The 21,603-nt window shown below is 38.7% G+C and overlaps 1 protein-coding gene across 3 annotated transcripts in view; it reads left to right on the top strand.

The window, feature by feature from the left end:
* The window catches only part of CTNNA2 (catenin alpha 2), a 1,588,763-nt gene that overhangs the window by 1,466,378 nt on the left and 100,782 nt on the right, over window positions 1-21,603 (top strand). For all 3 annotated transcript variants that reach the window (XM_069065925.1, XM_069065916.1, XM_069065933.1), the window contains exon 13: window positions 15,545-15,696. In XM_069065925.1, coding sequence (XP_068922026.1) covers window positions 15,545-15,696 — 152 coding nt within the window. The remainder of the gene's footprint in view (window positions 1-15,544; window positions 15,697-21,603) is intronic.

Below are 21,603 nucleotides of genomic sequence, written 5' to 3'. Positions count from 1 at the left end.
CTCTCTCTCTCTCTCTCTCTCTCTCTCTCTCTCTCTCTCTCTTTCTTTTTCTTTCTTTCTTTCTTTCCTGAGATACATGCAATTGAAATAATTTCCTTACAGTCATCCACCTAGTAAATTTCTGAGACTGGATTGGAATTCAGGTTTCCCTGACTCCAGGTCAAATTCTCTATCTACCGCTCCATTTAGCTGCACTTACAGCAGCATCACATGGAATAACTAGGTGCTGCAGTGTGGCACCAGACCTAGAGTCAAAAAGACCTGAAATCAAATCCAACTTCAGACAATTACTAGTTATATGACTGTGGGAGAGTCAATCCTGTTTGCTCCAGTTTTCTTATCTGTAAAAAGAACTAGAAAAGGAAATGGCAGACCGCTCTAGTATCTTTGCCAAGAAAACTCCCAAAAGGGGTCACAAAAATTCAGACATGACTGAAATTTCTAAATAGCAACACATCAGCATATGGTTCATTTCACTAATATCTACTGAGCATATTGTTAAATGGGACTATTCTGGTATATATTAGTTTTTTTATAAACATGCTTCTAGAATATGTATCCAGTAAGGGCACTATTTTTTGACACCCCAATTCAGGAAACTCATTACTGTGATTGAGAGATTTTCTGCTTTGCTCACAGACTTGACCTTATTTCTAAACAGAGAAGATGTTGGGGTTCTTCGCTATCAAAGCTTTCCCCATTTTTCCTAAACTCTCTCCCACCACTGTGTAGCCCCTTCCCACAGATGATACATTAGGGAGTATGAAATTCCTATTGGTCATTGGTTGCTGATATTATAGGAAGTCCTTTCAAAAATAATCAAGTAGGTAAGACTTATAACATTTTGTACCTGGAAAGGATATGTGATGGCATTTTATTTAAATCTCTGATTTTACAAATAAACAACCGCGACAACTGAGGCACAAAGTGAAGGTCTTAAACATGCAAATACAAGGTAATAGCTATAGAAGCCATGGCAGGCATTCCATTCACTTGACCCCTATCCCTATGTTCCTTGTCTTATATTTTTTGACTCCTTTCTGGAAGAGGGTACACATTAACCATTCAGGTTATTAATAAAATCTGCATGGATTTACCAGATGAATGACAGAATGGAATGCAGAGAGAAGGGGATGCAGACCCTGTATATTTCAATAAGAGGAGAGAGGAAAGGTAGATTCAGGAGCCAGGACCACTGCCAGGGGACTTCTCTAAATCTAGTGGACAGCATAAAAGCTTGGAGTGTCTGGGGAGGAAAGAAAGTAACCTCACTTATTTTAATAAGTCTCAGGGAAGATATTCACACTGCCTTCCTCCTTGTTATTTACCTTTATCCCTTTTATATTTTGCTATATTTTCCCTGTTTCCCCCTGTTCTCTTCCACTTTCTTCCTCTTTTTGCCCACTTCTTCCCCTTTCCCCTCCTTCAACCTCTGCCCCTCCTGCTTTTTCCTCTCTCTTTTTAATACCTTCCACACTTTCCAATTCCATCTCCTATCTCTTCATCTCTCTGCCCTTCCTCTTTCTTTCCTCTCTGATTTTTCTATAATTCTCTCTCCATCCCTTATACCTCTTTTTTCCCCTCCCTCCTACTGACTTGTTCTTCCCTCTCCTTTTCATTTGGCTCATTTCCTTGTGTTTCAGACATCTCCAAGAGCACACGGAAGCTAGATCTGGCATTAAAATCAGCCTCAGAGTATTTCTTGAACACAGTTCTTGAAGTAATTTCATGCATCACTTTGATTCTTTGCTCCTCTAGTTACCATGGCGAACACTGCTAAATCCCCGTTTCAGCTTACATGATTCTTCCTCTGCCCTTTTTGGTTCAGGTCAATGCAGTTCTCTGCAGTTCAAGGACTTGGAATTTCAGAATAGCTTCTGTTTGGATTAACTCCTTATTCCAAGTAAATAGTGATGGGGATATCTTTTGTGTGAGCAGTCTTTTCTAAGTAAAAGACTTCATAGATTTGCTTAATGATAATTCTACCTAGAAGCTTGTGAATGATTCTGAAGTTCCTTTAACAAATATTTTTTATTAATTTATTAATAATGAAGTGAACTCATTGTTCCTGGGTCTAAAAATATCTCTACTGCAAGAGAACTCACTCAGGAAGCTTTGGTAGTTACAACGGATTGCTGGAATTTACCAGAGATTGAAAATCACATAGAGGGGCCAATTCATATATGAATTTCTGAGGATCAGCCCTATTCTATATAAATGCTAGAAGAGAAGAAAACATACTACAAGGTGTAATTACAATGAAAGAAGTGCAAATGGAGCTATGTCTTCAGAAGGAGAAATCTTTTCCTGCTGATAAATTATGTCAAACTTCATAGGTGAAGTACTGGTCCATCAGAGTTTCTCTTCCTTGGGTCCCATAATCAATCTGAGGTTTGCTTGGCTATAACTCTACCTCATATATAAGAGGTAGACATTGAGATATGTAAAGGAATGGGTTATCCCCAATAAAGCATCAATCAGGGAACTTCCTGGGCCAGAAATCAGGGGAACTCTTATTTCTATAAAAGGTTTTTTTCTTTTTTTATAAAATTATTTGTTTATTTATTTCTATTAGTTTTTAGCATTCATTTCTGCAAGATTTTAAATTCCAAATTTTCTACACATCTCTCCCCTACACACCACCACAAATTAGCAAGGATACTGAATACCCCTTCCCCCAATCTGCTCTCTATTATGTCCTTACCTATCTCCCCCTTACTTTCTTGTAGGGCAAGATGGGTTTCTGTACCCCATTGCCTATATATCTTATTGCCAAGTTGCATGTAAAAATCATTTTTAACATTTTTTAAGCTTTGATTTCCAGATTATTTCCTTTCTTCCCTCCTCATCCACCCCCACTGGGAAGACAAGAAATTCAATGTAGGTTGTGCATGTGTAGTTACACAAAACATTTCCATTTTAATTATATTGTGAAAGACTAACCACATTTCCTTCCATCCTATCTAGTTCCCCATTTATTCTATATTCTTCTTTGACATTGTCCCCTTTCAAAAGTGTGTCCTTCTAACTACCCTCTCCCCGATCTACCCTCCCTTCTATGACCCTCCTTTTATTCCATTTCCCCCTACTTTCTTAAAGGGTAAGATAACCAATCGAGTGTATGTTATTCCATCCTTAAGCCAAATTCAGTTAGAGTAAGGTTGACTCATTCCCTTTCACCTTTTTGCTCTTCCCCTCCATTATGACAGTTCTCTCCTGCCTCTTTTATGTGAGATAGTTAACTTTTCTATCTCTCCCTTTCTACTCCCAACATATTCCTCTCTCACCTCTTAAATTTATTTTTAGATATCCTTCATATGCAAGTCATTCTATATCCTCTATGTATACATGCAGACACATACAACCTCCTATAGATACATATATGCATGTATACATACCTATATGCATGTATGAGTGTGTATATATACGTACACATATACATGCATGTATATACATATATATTTCCTTAAACTATCCTCATACTGAGAAAAGTCTCAAGAGTTACAATAGTTTTTCCCTGTCAGAATATAAATAGTTCAACTTTAATAAGTTCCTTATAATATCTTTTTTCCTGTTTATCTTTTCATGCTTCTCTTGCTTCTTGTATTTGAAAGTCAAATTTTCTGTTCAACTCTGGTTTTTTAATCAAGAATGATTGAAAGTCCTCTATTTCATCGAATGTCTACATTTTTCCCTGAAGTAAAATACTCGGATTTGCTGTGTAGGTGATCCTTGGTTTTAATCCTAGCTCCTTTGACTTCTGGAATATAATATTCTAAGTCCTTCAATCCTTTAATTTAGAAGTTACTAGATCTTTTGTCATCATGATTATGTTTCCACAATACTCAAATTGTTTCTTCATGACTGCTTGTAATATTTTCTACTTGACCAGGGAACTCTGGAATTGGGCTACAATATTCATAGGATTTTCTTTTGGGGATCTTTTCCAAGAGGTGATTGGTGAATTCTTTTAATTTCAATTTTGCCCTCTGGTTTTAGATGATCACAGCCATTTTCCTTGAGAATTTCTTGATAACGTCTAGTCTCTCTTTTGGTCATGACTTTCAGGTAGTCCAATAATTTTTAAATTATCTTTCCCGGATCTTTTTTTCCAGGACAGTAGTTTTTCCAATGAGATATTTGACATTGCCTTCTATTTTTTTGTTCATTTATATGTTTATAGTATCTTGATTTCCCATAATATCATTAACTTCCATTTTCTCCAATCTAATTTTGAAGGAATTATTTTCTTCAGTGAGTTTTTGAAATTCCTTTTCCATCTGACCAAAAATGCTTTTGAAGTCATTCTTCTCCTCATTGACTTTTTGGACCTCTTTTGCCATTTGAGTTAGTCAATTTTTTTTTCTTTTTGGAGGGTGGAGGGCAGGACAGTTGTGGTTAAGTGACTTGCCCAAGGTCACATGGCTAGTTTTGTGTTAAGTGTTTGAGGAAGGATTTGAACTCAGATCTTCCTATCTCCAGGGGCTGTGCTGTATTCACTGGGCCAACTAGCCACCCCGAGTTAGTCTATTTTTCAGGTGCTATTTTCTGCAGTCAGACGACTCCTTTTTCATGATTTATTTGCATCACTCTTATTTCTATTTCAAAATTTTCTTCTACTTTTCTTATTTGATTTTCAAAATTCTCTTGAGCTCCTCCATTGCCTGCAGCCAATTCATATATTTTTTTCTTGGAGGCTTTTGATGCAGGATTTTTGTCTTTGTTGTCTTCTTCTCATTCTATATTTTGACCCTCTTTGTCCCCCAAAAAGGAATCTATAGTCTGATTGTGTTTCCTCTGTGTGCTCATCTTGCCAGCCAATTGCTTGACTTTTGAGCTCTTTGCCACAGTAGAATTCTGCTTCCAGAGTGGAGAGTAATTTGTCCCAAATTTCTTGGGTTTTTGCAGCTGTTGTCAGAACTTTTTTTTCAGGCACCTACCTCAGAACTGTGAGAAGGACATTCTCTCCACAGCCTCAAGAAGCTCTCCCATACAAGCGTTCCTCATCCCAGCACCACCACCCAAGACTGCAACCCAGATCAAAACAGGGTAATGCGAGAGAATTCTACCTCAGTGCCAGCAGAGAGATTCCTGAAAATGCCCTCTGGACAGTCACTTGGTCCCTGTACTATCTCTTGGTCTGGAGCCAGAAGCAGCAGCAACTGCTGTGGTCACTTCCCCCGCCCCAGGGGCAGGGGTCAGACCATGCTGTTCTCTCACCCAGGATCAACAGTATTACTCACTGATCTTTTTAAATTTCTCTTTGGTGTTTATGGGTTGAAGAGTCTGCTGCCACAGCTGCCAGTAACTCACTCTCCTGAAGACTGCTCCAGCTGGTCTGTACCATTGTTCTGAGCCGGCAGGGCTCACAAAGGACTGTGCTCGCCTCCCAGCCTGGTGCACTAGACCCTTCCTGTTGGCCTACCAGATTGCTTTCAGTGGGATATTTGTTTCTCTCTCTTACTTTGTAAGTTTAGTAGCTCTGAAATTTGTTTAGAGTCATATTACAGGTATTGGAGGTTGGTAGAAGTGGGAGCTCAAACAAGTTAGTGATTTCACTCCACCATCTTGCCTCCACCCTCCTGTAAAAGCTTTTCTAATTGATATTACCTTGTTTTTTTTTTCTTTAGTAATTTTAGTTGTCCTTTTCTATGGGGAGCATTTCTCTACAGGGCAGCTCAGCATCAGTTAGCGACAGTGCAGAAGGGCATTGCTGACGTTTCCCAAGATTATTGCTCAGATCCCTTCTGGTTCCAACTACACTAGAGGCCATCTACTTCAAACATTGTTTTCTCTTTCTTTTTCTTTCCATTTTCTTTTTACTCTGACAATATTATTAGCCACTATGAAGAGGATTTGGAAAATGACATTGATGATAGAGAGACAATTCAACTCCGTGATTGTTGTACTGATTGTTTTGAAGTGATGGAAAGGTTATAGCATCCAAGAGGCACTGTACTTATCCTTTTTGGTTTTAGAAAGTTGAACAATGATCCTGAGATTATAAGGTCCTGTGACTTTACCAGTGTCAGTATACCTTCTACCAAAGAGATAGAAGCCACTCTATGCCTTAGAAAATGATCTACTTGAGTGCCTGTAGCTAAGAATTTCATCATTCTTTACCTACCTTTGTGATAAGTCTTTCCCAATTTAGCAATAACAGTGTAGGTTGCACAGTGGCTAGAGCATCAGGGCTGGAGTCAGGTAGATATGAGTTCAGTGTGGCCTCAGATACTCACTAGCTTTGTGACCCTGGACAAGTCACTAAAATCTGTTTGCCTAAGTTCTTCATCTCTAAAATGAGCTGGAGAAGGAAATGGCAAACCACTCTAATATCTTTGCTAAGAAAAACCCAAGTGGGATCATGAGAAGTTGGGCATGAGTGAAAAATGACTGAACAGAAGTCCTTAGAAAAATATTATGTATTATTTTGCTGGATCCCTAATAAAAACCAAAATGATGGATCCACTGGACTGAATTCAGTAGGACCTGGATTCCAATTCTGCTGCAGATAATTGCTAGTTGTGTGATCCTGGGCAAGTCTTTTAACCTTGGTGCCTCATTTTTCTCATCTGCAAGAAGTAGAGAAAATGTTTGGATTCAATGGCCTCTATGGCCTTTTCTAGCCTTAAAATCTATAATCCTATGATAATATGGTGAGTTTCAAAACTTAGGGCCACTTGTATGACCTTCAAGATGCTTGGGTCATTTATATTCCACAATAAAGGGATACCGTAGGATTTTCATAGAGATGCCATCATGGAAGAAGTGATAAATGAATGGTTCGTTTTTTAAGCTTGTTTGTTTTGTTAAGTTTTTTCCTATTGAGTGTACAACTGCAGTTCCTTATTCTTTGAACCATAGGCACAACAAATATCTCAATACCACCACTCCACTAGAAGCAAATGTAAAGCTTGGGAACTCTGAAAGACCTCTCCTAGAAAATTAAATCTCAACTTTGGAGTAGGAAGTAGAACACTTTCATAATCATTGGTCACCTCCCAGTCAATAGCTTCATGAATCCAGCAATGCATCAACTCCCTGCATCTGAGAGGGTTCCATATAACACTCCATTTGATTGAAATCAGCCTAAATTTATTTGTTTTTCCTATTGTTCATCTCATATTTACACATAGGATCAAGGATGCATGGGCTCTAAAAAAGAGATCATTGGATTTGTTACCTGATTAGCTGATTTTAAACCATAGTCACTTAAATATCTGTAGAAACTGAAATATCTATACACGAGGTCAAGTTTTTTGACCTGGTGATGTCTTAATTTTTAACATACGGATGGTTAGAAATACATTTACCATTGTTTTGTTTTCAGTGAGGGTGTCATTTTTAATGCATTTAAACATTATATACATACAATGCATTATTGCAATAATAATTATAATAAAAACTACTATTATCATCTTGTCCTTCCTTTTTCTTTGTCTCCTCTTCGAGAGACTGAATATCAGATTTTGTTGGTAGAGAGAATACCTCACCTCAAAGAGTGAAATCACCCTACCATTGTTGGTTAAACTCTATAACATATAGTTTTGCTGATTTGGCACCCATGCCCCTCATGGATGAGGTAACTGGTAAAGGTCACATAGTATGCATTTGGGTCAGAACTTGACCCCAGTTCTTGCTGGTTCCAAGGCCAGCTTTTCAACCATTAAACCACAGTGTCTTTGATGTTGTAATTTAATATTATTATTACATTTATTAAGTATACCTGGCTATAAATGAGCGATATGGAACGAGCTCCACCAGTGAAGAGTGTAAAATCCACGCTATTTGCATTTTTGGATGCATTTCAGAAATACAGACAGAAGTTGTTATTTTTATAATTCCATATCAGAGATGGTGTTAATATATAATGTGTGAATCATGAATGCTGGGCTGAGCTTTGTCCTAATTAGCAGGGCTGTAGCAGTTGTCTATGGGAAGCACTTTAAGACTACAACAATGCTATCTTGCTGTTCATGTGTTCAGTTTTTGTGGAGTGAGGTATTTCCTTGGATAGAAAAAGGAAAATGTTTCCCTAAAGTATCAATGTTCACTTATTTTCACATTGGCAAAGAAGATTTTATTTTTCCTAGTATTGTTGTCTTTGTTATTATTCAGTTCTTTCAGTCATGTATTACACTTCATGACCCCATTTGGGGTTTTCTTGGCAAAGATATTGGAGAGCTTTGCCATTTCCTTCTCCAGGTCATTTTACTGATGAGGAACTTAGGCAAACAGGGTTCAGTGACTTGCCCAGTGTCACACAGCTCATAAGTATATGAAACCAGATTGGAACTCATGATCATGAGGTTTCTTGACTTCAGTCCTTGTTCTCTATTCACTTTTACTCCTAGCTGCTCCTTATGTATCCCAAGAATCCATACAAATTCCCTTCTAGTTTCTCATTGGAGTGGGCATCACCTTGGGTTCTTTCAAAGAGTACCAGAAGACTGTAAAGAATTGCTGATAATATAAAATTGGAGAAGCTTTCAGTAAGAGCCTTTGTGATGGATTTTCTGGTATGCAAAGATCACATGAGCTAAATTCTTGGGGGTACATCCCAGGAAGGTGGGCATCAGCAATCGATGAAGGTCATCAATAAGGCACAGAGGGCTCACACTTGGTGTTGGTGAAGAGAATATCCACTCCCACAGAAAATCCAGATCTGTGAAATATTGGAGATGTGTATCATTAATAGAAGTGAAAGGGGAGATGTACAACATGGCAAACAAATGAATATGAGTCTGAAGAATAAGGAAAAGAGTCAGAACCTTCTGGACTAGCTCATATTGAGGACTACATACCCATATTTCTTGATGGTAACCTATGTTAAGGAGTAGGAAAGAGAAGAGGAGGGTAAAACACAATATGACATCATCAAAGAATATCAGTTATGTCATATAGTCCAATGCTTGTCTGAATTAGAATACCACCCAACTTCTTCCCATCTGTCTTCTTTCTGCCCTCTGCATCAGGACCAGAGCTATTTCTTCATTTTGGAAAACAGAAAACAGACCCAGAAACAAGAGGAGACTTATCTCAGGTCACAAAGGAAGTTTGTGACAGAGCTGAGCCAAGAAGCCAAGTCTGCTTATTTCAAAGCCCACTGTCCTTTCTAATCTATTGACTGTCTCTCTGTCCTTACATCTGTTCCCTGTCTCTGTAAGTTTCTGTCTTATAAGTAGTACTCATGTGATCCTTGCCAAATCACTTAATCTGTCTGACCCCATAAAATACAGTTGGATTCAGTGTAACCTGAGGTTCCTTGTTGCTCTGGATATATTTAGGACATTGTATCTCTTTTCTGGCTTGTTCACAATATGCCAAGTATTATTGATATCATAGATATGGGCTATTAGAAACATTAGGTGGAATATGTGTACATATTTTACATTTTCTCTTATTGCTGTTGTTTCAAACTCTTGATGAAACCATTTGAAGTTTTCTTAGCAAAGACACTGGAGTGGTTGACCATTTCCTTGTCCAGTTCATTTTACAGATGAGGAAACTAAGGCAAAGAGAGTTAAGTGGTGCCCGGGATCATATGGTGGGGAATAATATCTGAGACCAGATTTGATCTCAGGTTTCCTGATTCAAGACTCAGAACATTTTCCAGTACAATACCTAGCTCAACAACAACAAATATTATTTCACTATTATACTGACAGCCTCTTGTGGGTGAGGCCTGGTCACATCTTTCTTTTTGTTTACTGGACTAAATAAATAATGTCAGAAAACCATCTCCAAATATTCATGGACTAAATGAACAAATCTATCCAGTCAATTAATAGTGATAATGGTCATAAGGCCATAGGATCATAGGTTTTCAATCTCTTCTCTCCTATATTACTGACATAGTCTCCTAATTATTCTTTCTGCTTTTAGTATCTCTCCAAACCATTCTGCAAAGTGGTGACACATTGACATCCCTGAAGGACAGGAATGACCATGTCACTCCTCTATTCAAACAAGAAAAAAAGCTTCAGTAGCTTCCTGTTGCCTCTAACATAAAATTCAAACTTTTGTTTGATATTTAAATCCTGTCACACTTTGCCACCAACTTGACTTTCAAGACTGATTTCACCTTTTCCCCCCATCATGCACTTGGCATTCTAGTCAAATTGACTAACTTGCTGTTCTTGAAGACATTCCATTTTCTGCCTAGTGGCCTGTGCACAATCATGGCCCAATGTCTTGAATTCTCTGTCTCATTGATATACCAGTGCCCTTCTAAGCTGAACTCAGAAGCCCCCTCATCCTACAGACCTTCCCTGGTCACCTGTCATCATTGACCTTCTAGTATCAAACTACTTTATAATCCTCCCGAAAATGTGATGTATTTAATCTATATATATTTTAGATGTGCTTATTCTTATGTTATTTCCTTCCATAGCATGAATGTTCCTGAAAGGATAGCATCTTTGCAGTTTGATATCTCTTAATTTGTTCTCAACATCTGTCACAATGCTCGACAATTTGTAGGTACTCACTAAGTTCTTGTTGGATTTAAATGACGACCTGGGTTCAAATCTCCATTCTGATTGTCACAAGATATATGACTCTGGATAAGTCAATTAACTTTCATATGCCTCAAACTTCTCTCACCAATTATTAGTCAATCAACAGAAAGTTTTAAATCATTTGCTCCCTTTTAAGCCCTGGGGACAAAAAGGCAAAACATAATAGCTCCTCCCCTCAAGGAGCTTTCTCTCTACTTAGGGAGACAGCGTGGACATATATTATATGCACAGTTTATACAAAATAAACCTAAGGGAATATAGAAGAAGGAGGGAGCTTACTAGCAGCTAAGCTAAGGCTTCCTATAGGAGGTGGAACATGAGCTGACAATAAATATTGGTAGAAGAATTTCCCACATGGGAAAAAACCAAAGATACTCTCTGTGTTTGTATATTCTGATAAATCTCTTGTAAAGCAATATGTGTTCCTCCAATCAACTCTGCTGCTTCCAGTGATCATATGATCTGCCAGCATATCCATGAGTTTTCTCAAGCAGTGAGAGGAGCAAGTTTGCCAAGGGAAACATGATGTCTTCCAGATTTGCTTCAGAATGTGGATAGATTTAGAGCAGTCGAGAGACAGAGAACCACAGTCTTTACAGAAGACAGTTAACTATCTTATGTGTCCAAAACTGGGTGGGACAGAGGGGGTGGGATAACAATTAGAGAGAAAACTAAGGCTTAGTGTATTGGAGAGATGAAGGACAATTTTCAAAGGGACTCTAGATCTAAAGGGGACCAGAGAGCCCATAAAGTCCAACCCCCTTATCTGATACATGTCATAAAAATCAAAGCCAGGATATGAACCCAAGTTCAATATACACCATCTCTGCAATCTTGTCATGTACTATAGTACAATAACTGGGCAGCTAGATGGCACAGTGGATAGAGTGCCAATACTGGAGTCACAGAGACTCACCTTCCTGAGTTCAAATCTGGCCTCAGACACTCACTAGCTATGTGATTCTAATCAAGTCACTTGACCCTGTTTGCTTCAGATTCACCATCAATAAAATGATCTAGAAAAAGAAATGACAAACCACTTCAGTATCTTTGCCAAGAAAACCCCTAAAGGGGTCACAAAGAGGAGGATATGAATAAAAACAACAACATAATAACTAGCATTCACATAGTGCTTTAAGGTTCCTGAAACACTGTACTATATTATATCATTTGATGCTCAGAATAACCCTGAAAAATGGTACTATTACGATCTTCATTTAAAAATAAGAAAACTGTGTCTGGAAATGAAAGGAAAAGTAACTTGCCAAGGTTCATATAACAACTAAATATCTAAGGCTGGATTTGAGCTCAGAGCTCTCTGACTCCAGGGTCAAAAATCTATCTACTCAGCCTCAATACTCAGACACCTAACTGCCTCAGTACTATGATATTATGATTGTGAAGTGAGTTTATCAGGAATGGAAAGACAGCTGGCAAATATGGCAGAGCACTGGTGTAACCAAGGGGGGGGGTGCAGATACTCATATCATAACTTTAAAGTATAGATTAAACTTTATGTGCTTTATTTTATGTCAGCATAATAACAATGGAACCTCATAGCTGTGAACATAGGCTCACATATACTAAGCTGGAAACATCTGATGGCCAATAGTGCTGCCTGAAGCACACTTGCTGATGGCAATCAGCCTGACAGGAAGGGAAGAGGCAGAGAAAGAGAGATAGAACAACTCTAGACACACCTGCCTGGTGCTATGCAGAACCTAGGCAGTCATTCTCATGGGCACACTGTGCTTTAGCCCAGTACAATCATGAAAAATCATCAAGAATCCCGAGTCAATCAAAGGAGTCATCCTAATAACTATTTAGCTCTTCCTGGCTAGCCCTTGTAAACACTAACTTCTCACCCTCGTGACAACTAGGTGAGGTAGGCAGGGAAACGTTTTATTGGCTATCCCCATCTCATAGATATCAAGTATTCTCAGAGTCTTAAAGAGGTGTACAAATGCTAGCTACTCTTTATCATTGTTATCTTTACTCTTACTATTGATGTAGTGTAAAAGGCTCATAACATCACAGATTTAGAGATGGAAAGAGACCTAAGAGCATTAGACCTTCTCCTTTATTTTACAGATAAGTAAAAGGAACCTTGGAGAAATTGGAAGTGACTTTTTCAGTCAAAATAATAACAATAGAAATTATTATTAAAATAAATAATAACTCACCAATAATTTGCACTTTAGATAATGGATAGAAAGTCAGGGAGGACTTCGCCTCTTATCATCTCTCTGGCACATTGGGGGCCACTAAAGCATCCATTACAATTCCTACAGGCTACACATTAACTTAGAAAACTCTCTCCTCTCTCTCTCTCTCTCTCTCTCTCTCTCTCTGGTATGTATATATACTATATATGTGTGTGCACACATACATATATAAGCATACAAATATGTGCACATAAGCACATGCACACACACCAATATACACATATGCATATGTATGCATTATTGTATTGCTTTGTATACATATATATACACATCCATATATACAGGTATATGAACATATGCATGCATGTATGTGTACAATGTATATATGGAATACTTGTACGTATACATATATTTAAATAAATACATTTTATTTATTTGTATTTATATATTTTTATAAATACACATTCATATGCATATATTTAATACATCAACACATTCAAATCAGATAGGAATTATATGTTAATCTTATTTGAGTGATATTCAGAATTATTGTAGAACACGTGTTCAACACCACTTCTCTAGAAAGTTCTCCAGAACTTCTCAAGTTAAAAGGAAGGTAAAAAGCTGCATTAGTATAGGGAGTTTCTCCACCTGGGAGTTCACCATATCAATGGAGTCATAGGTTCAGACCCTAATGTTTTATTGGAGTTCAAGGTTTAAAATAGTTTATATGAATTATATGACATGTGCTATATAACAATTCCCGTTTTATAGGTGAGAACCCTGAGGCCCAGAGATGTTAAATGATTTTAGTAAGTCCATGCAAATAATGAGTGTCAGAAGTAGGATTTGAAGATGGTATTTCTTTTCCTACATGCCCAGATATTTCATTACTCTACCAAATTGCCTTATTACCATTCAGTATTGGCATGAAGGATCCAAAGGGCCACAAAATCCATTTTCCAGTCATGTTCATCCAAAGTCAAAAGGTGTCTTGTCATTCAAATGAAGTAAGCTCCAGGCCTTAGAAGGTAGTCAGGAAATGCCTCATTTTCTGAGGGTATGTCTATGCCAGGTCTGTCTAGATTTTATTCTCCAGTGTGGATAGCCAGCTTGCCCTGATTCACACCAGTAAAAGTCTTTCTTCAATCTCTTCCCTGGCACTTCCCCCTAAGAAGAGCCAAATCAAAAGAATATATGTAGTGTAGATCATTGCTTGGATCTACCTTATTCCACTCAAGGGCAAGGAAGTGCTTTGCTTGGATTCTGTAACTTAGAATCAAGAATCATAGCCCCTTTGCCCATTAAAAGAGGACTATTCTCTTTCTCTGCCCCCATTTGTGGATTTTTGTGGGAAGAAAAGGATTCAGAAATGAATCATTTCTGTATAAGACTTTACCCTAGTGAGTGGAGCAGACCCATCATAGTTCTCTCCCCAAAGCAAAAAAAAAAATGAATGTTAAAATGTCCAGAGTAGGGATAGGTGAGAGGATAAACATGAATCATCCCAGAGAACTCAGAAATGGAAATGGATGAATGATATTCCCATTTGATTGTCCTTGTAAACAAATGGATTCCTCCAGGGTTCCATTTGCTCTGGTAATTGATTTGTCTAAAGGAACACCTAAGCTATTGAAATGTTTAGGTGTTTCTGAGTGGGAAATACAATAGACAGACAGACAGACAGACAGACAGATAGATAGATAGATAGATAGATAAGGCAGATGTAGATATATAGATATAGATGCAGATATACATATAGATATAGATACACACACACACACACACACATATATATATACACACACACACACACACACACACACATACATGCATGCTCATATATTTAAGGAAAGGGTAGAATTGGTTGTGAAGTTTTCCAGATCCTTCTTTGCACTCAAGTACCAGATTTCATAAGCAAATATCCTTGGGTAAAATGAAGTAATAAATTAATCAACAAGAATTTTCAGATGTTTTCCATGTGTCACCCATTGTGCTAAATTTTAGGGATATAAAGAAAAAGAGAAAGTCATTCCTATTCTCAAGGAGCTTACATTCTAATGGAGGAGACAATGTGCCTGAATAGATATATCCAAAGTATATACAAATGAGATACAAAGTAACCTTATGTTGGTGGTAAAGAAACTAGTGGCTGTGGGTAAAGTACAGTCAGAGGCAGAGGAAGAACAAGAAAGACCTCCTGCAGCAGTGGTGTTCAAATTCCAGCAAAATAGATATGTGCTTGTAGAAACTCATCTAAATGCAAGGCAGGGCTTTTCCCCCAGCAAAAGTGTAGAGGAGGTAAAATTTTGACTGTTTTTCTTAAACTCATTTTCCCCTTCTTCCTAAGTTAATTTCCTCTAGCCACATATGCCAATAACCAATTCCTACAATTTCTGCCACTTTGATCAAAACCTGCAACCAGCAAAGGAGTCTATACATGCATTCATACTGAAGTGTGAATGATTGCTTGTGATCATTTATCTGGTTTGTTCAGTAACATGAAATCATTCCTTCGGGGAGGACATCAAGGAATGAATAGTTGAATTTAAGGATGGTCAGAAAAAGGCCTTTTTGTTTGGTTTTGGCAAGGATATCCTTACGATCCCTGATGTGAAATCATTGAACGTATCAGACCATCTTTGCTTCAAGGTTTTGTTAACACGTACTTTAAAACTCACTCTGAGGAATGAGTCAGATATGCAAACTTCAAGACCTGTCAGATTTGACCCTTCACTTTCCTCTTTGGGTGGTATTTTCAAGATGTTCTAAGGCTGCTCTTTCTGTGAGGGATATTGACACTCATACAGGAAGGAAAATCTATAATCTCATTGCCTTCTCTTGTTTGTTTTCATCCAGTTATGCCACGTTTTGCAGAACAAGTAGAGGTGGCCATTGAAGCTCTGAGTGCCAATGTGCCTCAGCCTTTCGAAGAGAATGAATTCATTGATGCCTCCCGCCTGGTGTATGATGGAGTCCGAGACATCAGGAAAGCCGTTCTCATGATTCGGGTACGTAAACAGATGGGAGAACAGAAATAAAACAGAACCAAAAATCATTAGCTCCACTTAAGAAATGAAAGAGTTAACCCACTTTTAAACCCTTTAGAGTGTGTGTGTGTGTGTGTGTGTGTGTGTGTGTGTGTGTGTGTGTTGGAAATGACTGCCAGTTGACCAGTTTCCCAGATTTTTGGCCAATGATGTTCTTTACCTGCCTTCTAATGAATGGGAAAACCAGAGGTGCCACAAGTTACCCTAGAGCTTAGTGGGAAAATGGTACCTTGCATTCCTGGGTGTTCATTTCAGACCCTACTTTCCATGGTGACCTCGAACCCAGCTCATATCCGTTATTCTCTGCAGTTCCTCTTGTTGTCCATCAGGACTGTCCAGATAGGGGACTCTTCATAACTCTCACCTGCATTGCTTCTTTTCCAAGAGAACCCACAGGATTAGGATTCTATTATGTGTGTGGTGAGAGTTTTCTCAATGGTGCCTCCTATCCTCCCTGCCTCCAACAAATGTCTCCTTTGGACCGAGCCTGTAAGGCTGTAGGTAATCACTGCTTTCTCTTTAGGCACCTTGGGCTCTAAGTGCCCTAATACTTTACACCTGGAAGGCCAGTTTAACCTTCTGTAATGTTAATGGAATATAAGATCTTCCCCCACCCATTAATAGGCCTCACAGTGGAGCCCATTAAGGGAAGCTGGCTTAGGGGAGGCTCGCTGGTTGGAAGGCTTCCCACCTTTTGCTAATTTCTAATTAAGCACTGAGTCACCAGGGTTGTGATGCCTTTACTCTCAGCTTATATTTTGCTTTGGGGGCTCACTTAAGAGAATGTTCTTGTGATTCCCTTGTCAATATTCTGAGTGGCCATATGTTCAGAGCTACCAACTGCTCAGATGTAAAGGCTCTCTCAGTCCAAGGTTGTATGTAAAGAATATAGCAATATTGCTTTGATTCAGGCAGAGCCCTATCTGTGGGTCTTTATTTCTCTGCTTGTATTTTATCTATTTTCTTTGTATTTTCTCTGAAGTTCAGCATGTTAACTTTTCCCCTGAGCTAGTGAATGTAATTTAAAAAAAAGATTGTTGACTCCTTTAACAGCTAGCTTTTCTAGTAAAGCAGATCAAAGAACCTGTGCTAGCAGTCATCCTGGTTATGCCAGTGTGGTTGCTACTATGCCTTCCAAAAACATTTTGAATTTTTTGCAGATTAGTCATTGTGGGGGGCATAGGTTTAGAGCTGAAGGAACCTTAGAGGTATTAGAATATAGTCCTCTCATTTTACAAATGGGGAACCAAGCCAAAGAGATTAAGTGACTTACCCAGGGTCCTACAAATTTTAACTTTCTGAGGTAGCAGTTGAATCCTGGTCTAAATGATTCCAAGTTCATTTCTCTATTTCACCACACTTCCTCTGGTCCTTATCTAGAGAGAGAGAGCATACCACAGTAGAAATACCATGAGTTATGAGTACAGTGGAAAGGATAATAGTTGAGAGTTAAGGAAGCTGGATTCAAATCATGCCTCTGATATTGATACTTGTGTGACCTGGAAGCAATCAGCCATTCCGTGCCTCAGTTTCCTCATCTGTAGATGAGAAGCTTGAACTAGGTAACTTCTAAGAGCCTTCCTTATTTCAAGGTCAAAGATTTTGTGAGCAGCCAGTGGAGAACTAGCTACAAATGAAAATTACTGACATATTAACTGAATAACCATAACTAAATAGATTCCTGGAACCTCAGTTTCCTCCATATATAAATACTAGCACTTATCTCACAGATTTGGTGCAATATTCAAATAAGATACAGTAATGTGGGCAAAAAACCTTAGAAACCATATAAGACTACAGAATTGCCCCCTGTTATTATCACTTTTCTACATGTCTTTAGCACATAACCCAAAACAAGTTTTTTTCTTTTCTTCTTTCCTTCTTTCCTTCCTTCCTTCCTTCCTTCCTTCCTTCCTTCCTTCCTTCCTTCCTTCCTTCCTTCCTTCCCTCCTTGATTTATGCCCACATGAAATCCTGTGAGGTAGGCAGAAAAAGATATTAGTGTCCCCATTTGATAGATGAAAAAACTGAGTCAATTATGAATCAAAGCCTTCATAAGCTGTTTAGGGGCATACAGATACTTAGTGACAGAATCAAACCTAGAACTCAGGTCTTATGATTCCTTGCCAGGTGCTCCTTTAGAATGTACCACACTGCTTTTGGTGAGATTCTTAGTGGGATAAAACACACATTTTTAGGCAGGGATGTAACACTGTTCATTAAGGACCCTCATCCCCTCACCTCTTGGAATGGGGACTTTGATTTCAGTGTCTGTGTGTGTAGGGAGGAGGCAAAGGGAGGCAGAGCCAATAAATGATTGCTCATCAATGACCATTATTCACCACTAGGACAATGGAGTCACAAAGAAGTAAGAACATGGAAGGGAGATAGGGAAATCAGGGATTTTGTGCCCTTGTGAAATTTGGCTTGGTGTTTCAATCAGCACCAGTTGCCTAGGCAATCACACAGGCCTGTTTATGAACTTTCCAGTGACAGAATTAGGGCCAGCCCTGGGAAAAATAGTTGCCAGGAAAATCTGTCTTCAATTCCCATGTTTTCACACTTCCTTTCTCTTGCCCAAACCCTGTCCCATCCCATAATTACTACCTCTTCCTTTCATTACAGGTACTTAGTGCCTTCATTGGAAGTAGTTGGTCCAAACGTAATGCCAGACTTGGAGTTAGTAAGTTTTGCACTCACATCCTGTCTTATGACCTTGGAAGTCACTTAACTCTGGCTCTTAGTCCCTCATCTCTCAAAAGAGGATATTGGAGGGGTGGTAGCAGCAGCAGCAGTATCAGTAAGAGTAGCATTAATAGTAGTAATAATTGTGTTGGTAGCAGTAGTAGCAGTGAGTAGTAATAATGGTGGCAATGGTGGTAGTAATAGTAGTAGAAGCAGAAATAGTAGTAGTACTGATTGTGGTAATAGTATTAAGAGGAGGAGGAGGAGGAAGAGGAGAAGTCATAGCCACAATTTATATAGTATCTGCTATGTACCAGGCCCTGTCCAAAACACTTCACAAATATTATTTCATTTGATTCTCACAACAACCCTGGGATGTGGGTGCTATGATTCTCATTTTACAGATGAGTAAACTGAGGCCGGGAAAAGTTGAGTGCCTTTCCCATAGTCACATATCTAATAAGTATCTGAAGTGGGATTTGAACTCAGGTCTTCCTGACTCTCAGTTTGGCACCCTATCACCTGGGATTCCTAACACAATTCCTTTTGGCTCTGAATCTATGTTCTTGTGACCTGAGTAGAAATCCTGGTTCTTTTGTGTAATACCTGGGCACCTTTAGACACATCACTCAATCAAACAATGAACAAGTATTTATTAATCACCTACTATGAATAAGGCACAGTGGTTGGCACTAGAGGTATGAATGAAATGGATGAAACAATCTCTACTCATGAAGAACTTATACCATATTTTCCTGATCCTCACTCTTCTCTCCAAATGTAGGGACAGAATTGTATGATCTCTATTGGCCTCAGTTGCTTTATCTGTAAAATGGGGATAATTAACATGTGATACATACATTACAGGGCTGTTATTGGTAAGATGCTTTATGAACTGTTATTATCTCCACAGGCTTGTAAGCTATTAATTCTGTTCCCTGATCAGTCTCTCATGTTTTTCTCTGAGCACACTATATTATACCAAGGTGTGGATTTCTTCCCAGTATGAGTTGGAATAGATTATGTGCTTAAGTATCTTTTATCTGTAGATTATGTGATGATTTTCACCATATAACAGAATGGAAAATTGAGATCTAGAAAGACTTGCTCATTTCTTCAAATGGCTTTTGTTATTGTTTTATTGAGTTCTGGAATGTATTGCTTGGATAGTTTGATTTGTATTGCATTCAAATTCTAAATTAACTTTAGGAGAATTATAATTTTTATTATATTGGCAAAAAGAAAATTGGCATCTAAGACTTTATGTTACAGATGAGGGAATGATGGGGAACAGCTTGCCCCATTCTGCAGTGGGCTAATAGCAGAGTAGGGTTAGGGTTCACGTTCATGATTCCTGTGTTCTCCCCACTTACCTGTCTCCCAGATCAGATGCAATAGCCTAGCTTGTATCCTGTATGCATCTTACACTCCATGAAAGAAAGTAAGGATTCTTAGAGCTGATGGTCTATTTACTCCTTTCCTAATCCTGTTCAGGACCATTAAGAACTGGGTGTATCTCTGAGTAGAGAATGAGCTCCTAAAACCCTCAGAGGTCTCTGCTCAGTTCCAGTCAGCAGTCATTCAAGGGGTTAAGCAAATCTCTGGACAGCTCTTCAGATGGAAATTAGAATTTGGAGGAATAGATATAGTGCTGTCATGGAAAATGACTGAAATCATTGCATTCTGTGCTGTTTTACAGCATTTGAGCCTGTATTGTGAAATAGTCCAAAGTATATCTAGGGGAATAAATCGCATTCTGTTAGAGGCATCATCATCTTCACCAACATCATCCCAGGCCAGAAGACAATGCATCAGTCTTGGTCAGTGTATATGTTTGTGCTCGTGTGTGAGTGTATGTATGTATGTTCTCATGCTTTGAACTCTCAAATATAATGGAAACAATAGAATATGCTGGTAGAATACCCTGGGACTAAAATGGTGGAGTTGGGGTGAAGAATGTGTTACAATGTGTTACAAGTTAATTGGTAATTATTCTCTATATTTTATTCTGTCATAATCATAGAAGATGAGAATAGGAAGAGACCTCACGGTTTACCTCGTCCAGCCTCACTAGAGAAAGAATGTGTTCTATAACATCACTAACAACTGGTCAGTGCTACAGGATAGGGAGGGGGCCTGCAATTTTACTCTTACTGGGAACTCCCATACAGGGCAGCTGGGTACTTCAGTGGATAGAGTGCTCAGCCTGGACTCAGGAAGATCTAAGTTCAAATCTGGCCTCAGAAACGAATAGCTCTGTAGACATGTTCATCCTGTTGACCTCAGTTTCCTCATATATAAAATGAGCTGGAGAAGGAAATGGCAAACCTCTTTAGAATCTCTGCCAAGAAATCCCCAAATGGAGTCACGCAGAGTTGGACATGACTGAAAACTGATTGAACAACATTACATGAAAAGATTCATTCTTCCAATTTAGGTCAGCATATTCTCCACAACTTTTAGTCTTAGAGAATTTCTTGGAACATATGAACCTAGATGGATAGAGTGCTGGAGTCAGGAAGAACTGGGTTCAAATCTTATCTTAGAAACTTATAATGTATGTGTTATTTATCAAGTCCTTAGGTCCACTTTATTTGCTAATCTGTAAAAATGGGTAGAATAATGGTATTTACTTTAACAGGATGATTTAAAGCTCTAATGAGACAGTATATCCAAAGAGCTATACAGATTTTAACTATTGCTAATTGGAAAATAGATATGAATTGGGATGGGGTAGTGTTTCCTTATAAAAAGTATACTAAGCCAAGTTACCCATCTGTCCCTAGGGAATTAAGTCATTCAGAGGATAAGTGCTCAGGGCATGGAGTCAGGAAGACCTGAGTTCAAACAGTCTGACACTTATTAGTAGCTTGACTATGGGCACATCAACCTCTATCTGTCTCAATTTCCTCCACTGCACCAAAGAGAAAATAATAGAATCTGCTTCCTCAGGTCATTGTGAGGATCAAATAAAATAATGTTTGTAAATTGCTTATCACTGTGCCTGGAAAATAGTAGGCCATATATAAATGTTTGCTCCATCTCCCCTCCCCTCCCCTCCCCTCTCCTCTCCTCTCCTCCCCCCCCCTCCCCCCTCCCACCCCCCAACCCCACCCACCCCCCCTCCCCCGCCCCCTCCCTCACTCCTCCCCCACCCCCTCCCCTCTCCTCTCCTCCTACCCT

The sequence above is a fragment of the Petaurus breviceps genome, unplaced genomic scaffold (assembly GCF_028583685.1).
Source record: "Petaurus breviceps papuanus isolate PSGF00001 unplaced genomic scaffold, PetGlider_PUasm1.0 139, whole genome shotgun sequence".
NCBI lineage: Eukaryota > Metazoa > Chordata > Mammalia > Diprotodontia > Petauridae > Petaurus > Petaurus breviceps.
The sequence above is the reverse complement of the archived record's forward strand: the minus strand, read 5'-3'. Positions and strand labels throughout refer to the sequence as shown.